The sequence below is a fragment of the Armigeres subalbatus genome, chromosome 3 (assembly GCF_024139115.2).
Source record: "Armigeres subalbatus isolate Guangzhou_Male chromosome 3, GZ_Asu_2, whole genome shotgun sequence".
NCBI classification, from domain to species: Eukaryota; Metazoa; Arthropoda; class Insecta; order Diptera; family Culicidae; genus Armigeres; species Armigeres subalbatus.
The window spans coordinates 245,264,137-245,278,853 of record NC_085141.1 but is presented as its reverse complement, the minus strand read 5'-3'; the positions used below and the strand labels follow the sequence as shown (position 1 = coordinate 245,278,853).

The 14,717-nt window shown below is 40.8% G+C and overlaps 1 protein-coding gene across 9 annotated transcripts in view; it reads left to right on the top strand.

The window, feature by feature from the left end:
* LOC134222461 (calcium-transporting ATPase type 2C member 1) overlaps nucleotides 1-14,717 on the top strand; it is a 277,179-nt gene that overhangs the window by 19,456 nt on the left and 243,006 nt on the right. The window contains exon 1 of one of the 9 annotated variants that reach the window (XM_062701612.1): nucleotides 4,065-4,311. The exons of the other annotated variants lie outside the window; for them this stretch is intronic. Within the exon in view, the coding sequence (XP_062557596.1) occupies nucleotides 4,288-4,311 (24 nt within the window). The 5' untranslated portion in view covers nucleotides 4,065-4,287. Of the gene's footprint in view, nucleotides 1-4,064; nucleotides 4,312-14,717 lie in introns of those variants that run through there. 9 annotated transcript variants of the gene reach the window in all.

Below are 14,717 nucleotides of genomic sequence, written 5' to 3'. Positions count from 1 at the left end.
ATTATTCCGACTACCGCGACTATTGGTGCAAAGACGAGAAAAAGATAATGTATTTTAGTAATAATTTACCGATTTTAATGGAAATCCAAACCGTTTTACGTTATTTCATCCAACGACAGGACTACAGTTTGATTGACTATATGGGATGCAGCGTTAAATGCGTAGTTTTTGTAAAAACAACACTACCGCAACTATAGGAACACTCACGACTATCGGATCAATTACCCTACTTGTCGTATCCTGTCCATCACTGAAAATAATCTACACGCTCATGATACTGGTTTCACACATGAATTCTCACTACTTGGGAAACATATCAACATAACGTGTGAATCCAGTTCCAAATGTCAAAAAATGGAACGTCCGATATAATAGAAATAAAGTAAGAATGGAAATGAGAAACACGTTAAAATGTGGTGGAATGTTTCAGTGGAAAATGGGGCTCAATGCTTTTCTTTATTAATTCCAAAATGAAGGTAATAATTCGAACATTATCTATTAATGAAACGCAGTAACAACGTTCGTAGAATAATACATTTATTATAATAAAAAAAAATACTTCAACAATCATGCATATGGAAATAAGATGGCATTTTTGTTCAATTTTTCGTATTAGTCTTTTTTTTGGATCTCAGCCAAATTCCCTACATGCATGTTTTCATGCAAAATATAATTCTGCAATCCGAAGTTTAAGTTTATCTGAAAAAGTTGGGCATAAATTCATTTACATTTTTTGTAAGTTTGAATTTATCAAAACTTACCTTTTTGAAACAAAACTCCGATCAAAACACTAGAAACTTGCAGCCATGTGCAAAAACATGAAAAATTACATTTTTTCTGAGCGTTTGCTATTTTTTCGATTCAAACATATTGAACAAATATTTTCTGTTGCGAAGTGTTATTTGCTACGTCAAACCAAGTTCAAAACACGTCATAATCAACAGTTTTTCCAAGTGGTGTTGATTCACATTTATTCCTTGCGACTTTAACGTGGATGGGTAGTGAAAATGACGATTGATAAAACACGTTCGATTCACATTTAAAAGAATATTGTGTGAACGTGTATAATATTTTCAGTGCACTAAACGCATCGGCCGAATTCCAAACCAATTTAAACAACCCCCCGGCGTACCAATAAAGGTTCGTACTGTCTCCATGATTTTTTTTTTGCGAACTGAATTTCAAACATCGAACTGATTAGCAACGATCAACACTCGCAATGCGTCGCAGTGCTATGTTAGGGTTGTTCCCTACTTTGTTAAGTAAAATATATGGTTCTCGTTCATTATTATTCTCGTTTAGAGAAAGAGCAGTGTATTGCGGTATATTAAAGTGTATTCATTGCAAAATCGTTTTTCAACTACCATCGCACTATGGGGCCTCCCCATACAAACTGGCGGACAATTTTCTTCCTTTTTTCGAGCATATAAGATGTTTTCAATGTTGTCATAACAGGAAAATGTTGTTAAGTACCAATTCCAGAAATTTCGCGATTAATATGTATATAAATTTCCAAACGACATCGAGTTTTTATTCACAAAATATCAAGAACAAATAGGAAAGAACGTTTGTTATAATATAATATTGAAATTTGTGTTGCAATGATGCACACTAAGGAAAAACAGACAAGTTTTGGAGCACAAGCGTTTTTTTCAAATCGCGTTTTCTCAAAATGGCGCAAGTTTGCGCAAGATTTTCCGTGGGAATCTGAAAGTACACATCCCATATATGATCCCCAACTAAATATCTTCGCGGGGAAATGCGGGGAAAAAAAGTGGCTGACTTTTAAAGTTGAAAATACATCTAATATTAAGTGTTTTCGCCGTATTTTAACTTTTTAAAATTTTTACCTTTTAATTATCTTTACAATGCTATATAGGGGAAATGTTCCGATCTCCATCTCACTGTACATATATCCATCTCATCGCTAAACAAAGAAATACGGCACCAAATTCGTCGCTTCTTTTTGTCAATATGCGTGCTCACTGCTGAAAAAAATCACAAAAATAATAAACAAACCAAATTCCTTTCCATTGCTTTGTTTTTGATGGGATTGAAATAGGAGCTTTGAGATGAAGTGGCGAACCGTTCCCCTATAAACCTCGCTATCGTATCAGAAAAAAACCTTTCAAAAACTGGTATGAAGTGCAGCTGATGGCCATCCTTCTGACAGCAGCGAAATTTATTAGGCCGTTGTCATTGGTAGCGGAGTGACAGCTCTTCATACCGATTAAAAGGACGGGAAAAGTCCTATCTACTGACCTGAGCGTTAGTGTCTTCGACAACAATTTTCACGTCATGATTTGGGCACTTTCCATAGGCTTTATCAAGGCTTTCATAAAGCGTGTCCTTCAAGTCGTCGGATTCATCGTTTGCGGTAGGTAAATGTTGATTATTCTGTAATTATTATTTGCCCCATTTCCTCAATACACAGATCCATTTGCTAATGGGTTTTCACCTCATAACTCGCTTCATCTGCTTGCCCATCATTACAAAACCAACTCCTTGCTCTGCTTTTTTTTTCAACGCTGTAATAGATGTTATATTTGAATGCATGTTGGTCGTGGGATTCACGGCTCAGAATTCACGTTCTCCGGATCTAGGCCACCGTACTTCTTGGATAGTGGCCCCGTTTACTCCAACCTTCTGCAGTTCACGAGCGAATAGACTCACTTACCCAGGTTCATTTAGGGTCCTGACATTCCGGGAGATTGCCGGATCGGTTGTCCAAAATAAGGTTCTCTTTTTCTTCTTTCATCATTTTTGGTGGTATTTGAAAGGCTTCATAACGCTACCGGGGTCGCGTTACCTACATCGAGCTGGTGGGGCTGCTTCCTTAGTATACAGCGTTCCGTTGATCAGCAGCTAGATGTTTGAGCGGCACCTCCTGTTGGCCTGACGCTCGAGACGTACCTTCTAACTAGAGCTGAGGTGAGAAGGACAACAGTGCCTAGGCCGAAGGTGAAGAAGACGTACAAACTCGTCTTATGACAAATGTCTTCTCTAGTGTTAAATCCGTTAACCTTTGCTAAATGTTATCATTCATAGATTTCGACTAAATTTCTAACCAAACGAGTGTTTTGATATAACAGTGCGGTGGTAATAAATAAATCAACACGTGATTCCATCCATCAACCCACAGTCAAACGCGAAATCGCATGAGAAATCTTTTGCCTGTTTGCATTTATTTTAGCACGGTTCTCACTCTCTGGATTGGAGCGAAGCGATACCATCAAACATTTTTCAGTGTTAGGGGAGAAACGTCCTTAACGATTGTTTCGATAGAGTATGAGAAAGTTTGAGATATAGTTAGGATTCTGATACATTATTATTATACTTCTGATTAGATTCAATCAGTTCAGAACAAACTATAAAACTATATATTATGTTTTGTGGTTTCCTCCACGCTACGCGGCAATCGTGATTATATCGCTTGGCGACTGCGATTCTGTCACCGTTGGTATAAAGCGTAAATGGAACATTGCCTGCAGCGACCCAACGATAGAATTGCGGCGATTAGTTGTCGCCGTCGCAGCGATCGAATCGCTAAGTTCTGGGGAGCGTTTACTCATGGTGTTGAATCATTTTGTAAAGCTCTCCCCTTACGATAGCTTCTGAAGCAACACCCGTTTTCGCACGCTCTCTCAACTTCACCCATGCTCCAACAACACCAACACACCAAAAAGGTTCGACTCGTGATGAGTTTTTTGTGTGTATCCCCATCGGTGTTGGTTGCTCCCCATAGAGTGTTTGTTCGGTCCTGACTCGTAATCTCCGGAATCGAAAGGACATTCGCATCGTTGCGGTCGTCGTGCGCGAATCTAGCTCCCGCATCGAGACAGAACTACGGCGCGGCCTCCAGAAGCAGCCTTCACCATCACACACACTCCCATCAGTGGGTGGGAAGGAAACTTCCCCCCACCGCCCACCCGGCAGTTCGGTTGCCGCAGTGTTTTTTGTTTGCTCGCGTTCTGACTTTCTCGTCATACCAAGTCGTCACCGCTGGCGTACGGTGTGGTGCAATTGTCGGTATAGTGAAGTGAAACTTTTCCTGAACCCAAAGGCGTGCTGTTCCTGGGAAAATGCAACATTCTCTCATTAAAAGTTAATTTCTGGGTTCTGGTTCAACGAACGGACGAGGGCAAACTGTTTTGTGTGGTGTTCGAAACAACGGAAGTGCAGCATTTGGAGGATTTTCGGCCCGTTCCGAGGATTTACGAGCAGCAGTAGAGAAGGGAAATTGATCCAAATTTCGGCATTCCGTTCGCGTTGGATGCGCCTGCCAGGATGAGTGACAAAACTGAAGAAAAAGTAAATAATGCAAATATTTTGTAGCAGATTGTTCGGTTTGTGGTGTTTCTTTTGTATTGATTAGCGTTGATTAGAGTTTCATGACGCATCTGTGAATGACATATCAAGCATATCGAGGAAATGGAGAAAAACCTTGGATTGAAATATCGATCTCACAGTGTGTTGTGTATATGTGGTGCATGTTTATCTTGAGGAAAACATGTGGTCATAATAACACCAGTTTTAAGAATATATAAAACAGTAATCATGAATGTTTGTTCAACATTGCCTAATTGAAGTTTTAATATAATATTGTTACTATGGAAGAAAAAAGTGTTAATGCACCATTAAGATTCAATCGCAATATGTTTGTTATATGTTGTTTGAAACGAAAAAATGTTGTTCATATGGTATATTTATCTCTTAAAAAGTTATACATGGTACATATGTTGGGGTCGTGTGGTAAGATGCGCGGCTACAAAGCAAGACCATGCTGAAGGTAGCTGGGTTCGTTTCCCGGTCCAGTCTAGGAAATTTTCGGATTGGAAATTTCTCAACTTCTCTGGGCATAAATGTATCATCGTGTTAGCCTCATGATATACGAATGCAAAAATGGTAACTCGGCTTAGAAACCTCGCAGTTAACACATGCGCAGTTAACAAGTGCTTAATGAACACTTAGCTGCGAGGCGACAATGTCCCAGTTGGGGATGTAATGCCAATACGAAGAAGAAGAAGATATATGTTGGTTTAGTTTCTCCCTAAAATAAAGTAACTTTTAAGCATCTGTCGAACATTTCTCGTACATTCAATGTACCGAAAGGCTATCCCGGGCAGAAGCCATGAACAGAATAACAAAACATGATATGGACTTGATAGATATAAGAGATAAAAGAACAGGCAACAATATCAAAAATTTGCACCGAAATATCATTTAAATATCTCGATATGCTATGGATAAGAACAAACTAATGGCACATGATATTGATCACTTATTACAAATAACATAACTTGATCTTCTAATGATATTTTAGTGCAAAATTTTGATATTATCGTCTGATCTTTTATCTTTTATATCAATCATGTCCATATCTCATTTTGCTATCTTATCAACATTTGATATTATTGAGCTATTTTCGTCTACTCGGGATATGTTCTTTTCAAAAACAAACTTTTTATCGAAGGTCTCCCCATTGTGTTTTATACAAATCGAATCAGTTCAGTGTGTGCGAAAAAAGTCTTGCCCATTTTTAGTCGTTACATTCGACGGGGAATCCTTTCTCATTGCTTTCTATTGAAAATTGGCCACATCGGACTTTGGTAATAAGTTTAGTCAAAATACATTTTTTACGTCAATAGCGTGTGAGATAGTCTCACCGATTTTTTCAATACTTACCCTTATACAATTTGCTCGAAATAAATTGCATTCATTGCTTTCTATTTAAAATTGCCGTGATCTTGCTATGAGTTTCGAAGTTATGGTGAAAACTTATTTTTTTACGCGAAAACCGCGTAAAAAAATCTCACCTATTTTTCAGCCACAAAAAGCAACAGATGGAGAATTCTGTCCCATTGTTTTTTGCCTTTCTCGTACAACAAAGTTGTACCGAAAGGCTTTCATTTCACCCCAAAAAATATTTATTATAGAAGTCTCGGAGACCCATGGTGTTATATATCAATCGACTCAGCTCGTCGAACTGAACAAATGTCTGTCAGTCCGTGTGTATGTGTGTGTGTGCACACGAAAAACGAAAAGCATTAAAGACTTTTTCATATAGTAATTCTTAACCAGTTAGGCAATTATTTATGATGTTTATCACACTACGGCGAAACCAAACAATTGAATCGAGAAAGGCGCTAAGTGGATTAATATGGGGTTTTAATCGAAAATGGGCCAGATCCACCTATGGATCCGACTTCATTTGATTTGCTCGCAACAAGTTGCGTTAGACATGGAGTCCTTAAATGAGTATTCTCGAATCCACATTACAGTGCACTGTAAAGTGAAACTGTAAAGTGTGACCAAAAACACTGTTTTTGGCCACATCGGACTATGGGCTCAAAAGTTATGGTCGGAATACTTTTTTTTTCTATAAAAAAGCACGTAAAAATGTCCAGCTCACTTTTTTGTACTTACCCAAAGCTGATTTACTCGCAACAGGTTGCATTCGACGGAGAATCCTGTTCCATTGTTTTATATTGAAAATTGGCCAGATCGAACAATTGGCTAAGAGGTTATCGTCAAAACACTATTATTGCCTTTCTCGTACACTAAGTGGACTCGACGGGAAATCATGCCCCATTCTTGCCTGTTCCTGTTTTTATAAGCGGAATCCGTGCAAAGAACTTACTTATATTTCTGGCATTTGCTTGCAACAAGTTGCAATCGACGGGAAATACTGTCTTTTTGTTTTCTGTTGAAAAAGGGGACAGCTTGCACTATGGGCTCAGAAGTTATGACCACAATACATTTTTTTTGCCAACAATTCATTTCAAAAACTTAAGCATTTTTCGAGAGCTTATATTTAACCGATTAACTCGCAACAGGTTGCATTCTACGCAGAATTCTATCCCATTATTTCTTATTGAAAATTGGTCGGATTGGACTATGGGCTCACAAGTTGAGGTCAATTAACGTTTTTTTTATACGCAATACCCGTGCAAAAAGCTCAATCACTTAACCTTATTCACTTGGTACTTAACCTAAACCGATATGCTGGTCAAAAGTTGCATTCGTCGGGGAGTACTGTCCCATAGTTTCCCATTAAAAATTGTTCAAATTGAACTTTAAGTTCAACACCTATGACCAAAATACTAATTTGTATAGGAAAAATCACTTTTTTGGTATTTATGCTCATCCGATTCGCTTGCAACAAGTTTTGTTCGGCAGGAAATTTCACAATGAGTAACACCTGTAAGTGTTATTTTAGACTTTTCTTATATGCTTCCCAACCCTTTTGAACGAACGCATCATCACTGCTAGGTGGACTAATTAGGGTTTTCAGTATTTTTTAAGTGCAAATTCTATACAAATCTATTTATTTATCTTTTATCTTCTATGTATGGAATTAAAATGAAAAAAACGACTGGATGGATTTGCTTGATTCCTTGATTCCAGGACAACGTCTGTCAGGTCCACTAGTCTTGAAAAATAGCAATTTTAACCCCCCAAAATGTATGGAAAAATGACCCACGATAGAACATTTTGTAAATGAACTTGGGGAAACCTATACTTTAATGTATTGGCATTTTGAAAATACTGATTTTGAAATAAGATCGTTCTGTCAAAGAGACCGTGTGTTACCAGATCCATTTTGCGTAACTTCACTATCAGAAACGTTAGTTTTGTATTTACGCAAAATTCACTCGCATCCTATAAGAGGTCTTTTTTTTTGTTGGGGAGTAGAACCACTGCGTTCATTGAGTTGAACATTTGTTGTAATGAGAGGTCTTAGAGTTCTCAGCATCTTTCTTGAGTAGGTGTCTAACTAATTATCATTTCCCTTTCTCAGTATTCGCAAGGACTGACCAGGATAAATATCAACTGTTGGAGAGTACCATGCTCTTACCTAAGAAAGTCTCAAATCAAGCTTCCTGAACTGGTGCCTCCATCTGTAGACGTGTCCTTTGACGCATTTACTGGCGGTAATAGCTCACTGAGCTTACCCATTGAAGAACAGTACTGATAGACGATTGTGGTCTTATCCGCGTGGGGGCAGGAAACACCCCTCGATGCGTACTCAGGGGTTTCTTGGTTTCTTTTTATAATAAGCATTCTTGAGATCCAGCTTAGTATGATGTGTGACTCCTTGTGTAGCGGCCAAAACTGTATCGATGATAGGTAAAGGATGACGATGTTTTTTTCTGAAAATGTTTGTTCGAGACGTCAAAGTAGAATGGTTGAACTATTTTTTAGAACCGGTATTATTGGGGTTCCCCGTTTCCCATCCAAAATAAATGCTTTTGTAACTATTCCGGATTTCTTCAAACGATCCAGCTCTAATTCCATTTTGTCCTTGAAAGCTTTCCTTGGTATTATTCTGGGCTTGCAAAGTGCTTCTTCCTTCAGCGACCAATTTACCTTTATCATTCATTCATATGAGTCCAGCTGTTCCGTATAAACTAAGTACACTGGAGTCGGTTTTTACGCTAGGGATACGTTCCCCGTAAATCAAAACCGCGTAAATGCCAAAAATCGCGTAAAAAACGACATAACTGAAAACCGATTTTTCGCGTGTTTTACGTGGTTTGCGACCTTTTTGAAAAACAGTGTAAATTTTTCCGTGTAAAAAAAATCCGCGTCAAAAACTGCTTTTGATCGAAAATTGTTTTTTTTATTGTCGCGCAATCTATCGACCTGTTTCAAATATATGGTACATGCTTCTTGTGGTACAGAGAATAGAATGTGTACACATTATAACTTCTTGGTCATCCAAGAAATTCCTGGAGTAAGGCCTTTAGATCTACATGCGTAACCATTGGTTCCTTGGGGTGACCATGTGATGTATGTTCCTTGTGGCACAGAGAATAGATTGTGTACAGGGTGATAAATAAGTTCGAATATAAATGTTTGATAATTGTGTATGTATGTCCCATATACATATTCTGTTTTAGTATTGATGTCAGCCTTAGCTGCATATATACCCTAACGAATGTGTGTGGTGTTGATATTCTGTCACTTGTTGTTTGTATATTACACGCGTTAAAAAAGTATCAGGGCATCGTAATTTGAAGTTTTTGAAGGCCGAAACCATTGTACTACAAAACTGAGGTTTGGCTCTGGCTCTGTGCCACTACGGAAATGAGCACTACGTGTTTCAATAGGACGGTGTCCCTTTATACACGAAAAATGCGATTTGAACCTAATATGGGGACTTTCTGGACAAAACTTTGCGGCCTTCCAGCTTCCCGGATATAAACTCTCTAAACTTTTTTGTTTGATCCTTTGTAATGTCGAAGCTGAACGAATACAAGGTCAGCAACTTGGATCAGTTCAAGACGGTAATTTTCAAAATCTTTAACAAAATGCCCATGCAGATCTTTCTTATAAACAATACAATGAAACCAGGCTAATAAATAATTTAATCTAATTTTTTTAAACATATTTTGAAAGTGTTATCGAACTTATTCGACACCCTATACACATCATAAATTCTTGGTCATCCGAGAAATTCCTGGAGTAAGGCTTTTAGATCTACACGTGTAACCAAAGGTCTTTCGACCTGTTTCTTATGGTACATAGAATAGAATGTGTACTAAGTTCTTGGTCATAAAAAATCCCAAAGAAAAGCATTTTGATCCACATGCGTTACCAAAAAGATGTGTCGTCTGGTTTTAAATACGATACGAACCCTATAAGCCCCGAACAATAGGATGTGTTTCAAGCATAAGTTCTTTGCCATCCACAAAAAAATCTTGGAATAAGGCCCTTAGATCTATCGATTTGTTTTAGATGTGGTATTAACCATAAATGGCACGAATATTTGGATTCTGAGCTGACATCAATTTGATACGTACTAGTTAGTTAGAATCAAGCGTGAATACCATTTTACCAAATTAATTATACATACAGATTGTTAATCGATCAAAATTTTTTAATTTTAAGTTCGAAACACTCTCTAGTAAAGTATGCAAGGACGGAAAGAACAGACTACAGTGCCTGTGAATTGTCGAACAAACTGGATGAGAAGGATTACAATTAATCGCATATTATTCGGCAACTCGGCCGTACGAAAACCATTTTTTTTTGTTAAATATCTTGACTGTGCATATGCACAGCACATGTTTCGAAATAGACAAATTGATATGAAATTTGCGAAAAAGAATCCACGTGTCTTGGAGGGACTCGAACCCTCAATCTCCTACTCTCTAGATAGGCGTGATATCCCCTACACAACAAGACCACTTAAAGGTCACGTTTGCGGAAAAGCCATCAGAATCCGAGTACCAACCTCCACCGCGGTTAGCTCTCTTTTTTTGCAAATTGAATATCTTTCGGATGCTTGATTTGTCCAATCTCTACATGTGCTTTACGAATCGCCATCCGTAGAACATCATCACCATCCACGCATGTATTGCATAGGCACCAGCAACTGGATAGGTAACCGATAGAGGCGATAGAGAGTGAGTCCCTCACTCTCCGGTCAGCATTTATCGGCTCTTTACAACCGAACCTTGACCTCGACTGAAGGATGCTCGATCGACAGTTGGATTTGGTTCCCCGATAAGAACACTGGGTAACGAGCCCATACGCAGTTTTTTAATTCGTTAGTTTTTAAGTCCAAATACATAGTAGTAAAGTGCATGATGTTTGTGTCTCCTCTATAAAGTGTATTTTTAATAAATGTTTTAAGCTATTCCAACGATGAGATGTGCTTAATTTATTTTGGAATAACCGTGCATGTGATCCTGGTGGATGCTCCCGGATTAAAGGATTTATACCCAAGAGCTTCGGAGTTGAACTAGACTGATGCCTCAGTCTCCGCTGGATCCCCGCTTCCCTCTCCATCCAACGGTCGATGTCGAACCATACTAAAGGGCTCATTCCACTCAATCGAAGATAAGGTAATCAGAAAGGTTCGCACATTGTGGTCCTTCGAGCCGGATGGCACCAGGGAAGATCAACGGAAGCTCGAATAGGACGCTGTCGGTGCAGGTGTGCAGATACGGAAAAACGGCGCAAATCGGTGCCATCTTAGCCGCCAAGTGTTGAACAAAGGGGTTGTTCTTGTGCAATCGACACGATAAAGGATTAACGCGACAAAGGATCAGTTTTTCAATGGAAGAAAGGATATCCACCATTACGCTTTGAGGACATCACGGATTTGCTTGGACATCCATTGCGCGACTTTTGGTCAGGTTAGTGAAGACTGCTTACTATATGTCCAGCCGATCCTAGGGAACTACAAAATTCTAACACCTGCAATCTTCCATAAAACGCATGCACACACTCGTCGAGATTTGGATTTCGGATTTTTGGAGGCTTGATTTCATCGCAAATGAACTGATTTCGTCGCTAGTTGGACTGCATGGTGCTGGAACTGGAGGCAACCAGAAAGACATTCGCTGGACTAGTGCTGAAACTTGTCTCACAGGTAAATGTTAAAGAACAAGTATATGTCCAGTCGAAGCATACCATACATAATACTAACTTATTTTGATTATTACATCGCCTATTCCTCCTCTTCACTCCCTACTGCTTACAAACTGCTGAGACGACTGGCTGACGTGCGAGATATTTGGATTATTAGTGCTCTGTGATTGAAACGTTTTGTTAGGCACAACAGCCTGTTTCGCCAGGTTAGTGAACACGATAGTATATGCCAGCCGAGCTAGGCGTATACGCGGAATATTACACCTCCATCTCTCTCGTTCTGTTACCGGTGCACTGTGACGTCAGCCATGCCGCCAGCCGGATCGTCCGCCAAGAAACCGTCGTTGAAGCAGCTTATAGCTAGGCTTATGGAGTCACAGTCTTTGCTGCAGGACATTTGGGAATTCATCGAGAACTTCAAGGAGGATACGAAGCTTTCTCAGGTGGAAGTCCGACTTGAGAAGTTGGAGAACATTTGGGATAAATTTTCGGAAACGTTAGTCGAGATCAAGTCCCATGACGACTACAAGGAAGACGAGACTTATGACAAGGAAAGGCGGGAGTTCAACAACCGGTTTTATGAGGCTAAGTCTTTTCTCGTTGATCAAGCGAAGGAAAGAAAGGAACCTTTGCTGCTAGACCAGAGTGTGCGGACACATGACACTTCTGTGCAGGGTGCGCTGGACAACGTTCGCTTGCCCCAAATCAAGCTACAAAGTTTCAACGGAGACATCGACGAATGGTTGAGTTTCCGAGACCTCTTCACCTCGCTCATCCATTGGAAGCCGGACCTGCCAGAAGTGGAAAAGTTCCATTACTTAAAAGGATGCCTTCAAGGGGAACCACGGAGCCTGATCGATCCGCTACAGGTAACCAAGGCAAACTATCAAGTAGCATGGGATATGCTACTGAAACGTTACAACAACAGCAAGCAGTTGAAGAAACGGCAGATTCAATCGCTGCTATCATTGCCATCGCTTTCCAAGGAATCCATTGGGGAACTACATTCGCTGTTGGAAGGTTTTGAGCGAATTGTTCGAACTCTCGACCAGGTTGTCCAGCCAGCGGAGTACAAGGACTTACTGCTGGTGAATATTCTTACGTCACGCTTGGATCCAGTGACACGGAGGGGATGGGAAGAGTTTTCATCGTCCAAAGAAACCGATTCTCTAGATGAACTGAGAGAGTTTCTCAACCGGCGAGTACACGTTCTGGAGTCAATGACAGCCAAATCGCTGGACACTAGGGGTGTTCAGCAACCACCAGCGAAACAGAAGCCATCCGTTTCACGAACAAGTTTTACTTCGGCTCAAGCGTCCGGGGGGCGCTGCGTAGCTTGTTCGGGAAATCATCCGCTGTTCCAGTGCAATTCTTTCCAACGGTTATCGGTCTCAGACAGGGACGGCCTGCTGAGAACTTACTCCCTCTGCCGAAACTGCTTCAGGCCGGGGCATTTGGCGCGGGAATGCCAATCCAAGTACTTGTGCAGGAACTGCAAGGGTCGTCATCACACCTTGGTTTGCTTTAAGCCAGAAAGGGGTGGTGAAGGCAAGGTCACAGCGGTTGCAAAGGGCAACATTCCATCTTCCAACAGGGAAGGGCAAGGGGCTCCAAATCTAAATTCGTCTCAAATGGCTAATACGGCAGCCACGAATACAACGGTTTCAAATGCGGCACAGCAATACTCCTCTCAAGTCTTGCTGGCTACAGCAATCATCGTTATGGTGGACAACAATGGTAACCAGCACCTGGCACGTGCTCTTCTGGATTCCGGCTCCGAGAGCAATTTTTTAACAGAACGGTTGTGCCAGCGTATGAAAGTGACTCGAAATAAGGTGGATATTTCGGTCCTTGGCATCGGACAAGCTTCAACAAAGGTTAAGCAACGGGTTCGAGCTATGGTGCGCTCGCGAGTCTCCCCATTCTCGCGAGAGCTGGACTTCCTTATCTTACCAAAGGTAACAGTAAACCTTCCGACGATTTCGGTCAAAATTGATGGCTGGTCAATTCCAAGTGGGATCGAATTAGCGGATCCTGCCTTTTTTGAGTCTAAGGAAGTGGACATCGTGCTCGGGATTGAGTCGTTCTTCGACTTCTTTGAGACAGGCAGACGGATTTCATTAGGGGAACAGCTACCAACACTCAACGACTCGGTATTTGGATGGGTCGTTTGTGGAGGCACGTCAATTGCTTCAAATTCTCTACAACTAAGCTGCAATATTTCAACCTCCGAAGGTCTGGACTTGCTTTTGGAGCGTTTTTGGCAATGTGAAGAACTTGGTTCGGAAAAGGCATATTCTATGGAGGAGCGATACTGTGAGGAGCAATACCAGCACACAGTTCATCGTGAGCAGGACAGTCGGTACACCGTTACACTGCCAAAGAACGAAGATATTCATCCGAGCTTGGGCGAATCGTGGGCCATCGCCAACCGACGGCTTCAGGGAACAGAGCGCAGATTGGCACGAGATTCCAATTTACGAGAACAATACATCGCATTCATGAATGAATATCTCGCCATGGGTCATATGAGGAAAAATGACCAGGCTACTTAGGCAACGGTCCAACGATGCTATTTGCCGCATCATTCGGTGGTTAAAGAGGCATCAACCACCACCAAGGTACGAGTAGTGTTTGACGCTTCCTGCAAGACGGCGTCGGGAGTCTCACTGAATGATGTTTTGCTGGTGGGGCCAGTGATTCAAGAGGACTTGAGGTCAATAATTTTGCGAAGCCGTACTCGACAAATCATGTTGGTGTCTGATGTGGAAAAAATGTTCCGTCAAATCAATATTTGCGAAGCAGATAGACCACTCCAATGTATTCTGTGGAGATCTTCACCGATTGAGGAAGTTGGGGTATATGAGCTCAACACGCATGGAACCAAGCCAGCTCCTTTTCTAGCCACACGTACAGTCAAACAACTGGCCCAAGATGAGAAAACACGTTTCCCATTAGCAGCACGGGCTTGCTGAAGAAGATGTATACATGGACGATGTCATCACGGAAGCGGACGACGCTGCTACGGCTGCTATTCTCCAAAGGCAACTTAACGAAATGATGGCAAGTGGCGGATTTCAGCTTAGAAAATTGGCTTCTAACAATACTAAGATACTGGAAGGTGTTGCTCCTGAGGATCTGGCAATCCCACTGTCTGTTGAGGTCAATCTTGGTTTCGATTCCTCAGTGAAAACCCTAGGGCTGACCTGGGTTCCAGAGACAGATGTCTTAAGATTCCAATTTAAAATCCCTCCAGAGGAAGAATATTGATAAGGAATATACAAAACGCCAAGTTTTGTCAATAATCGCTACACTTTTCGATCCATTAGGGCTAC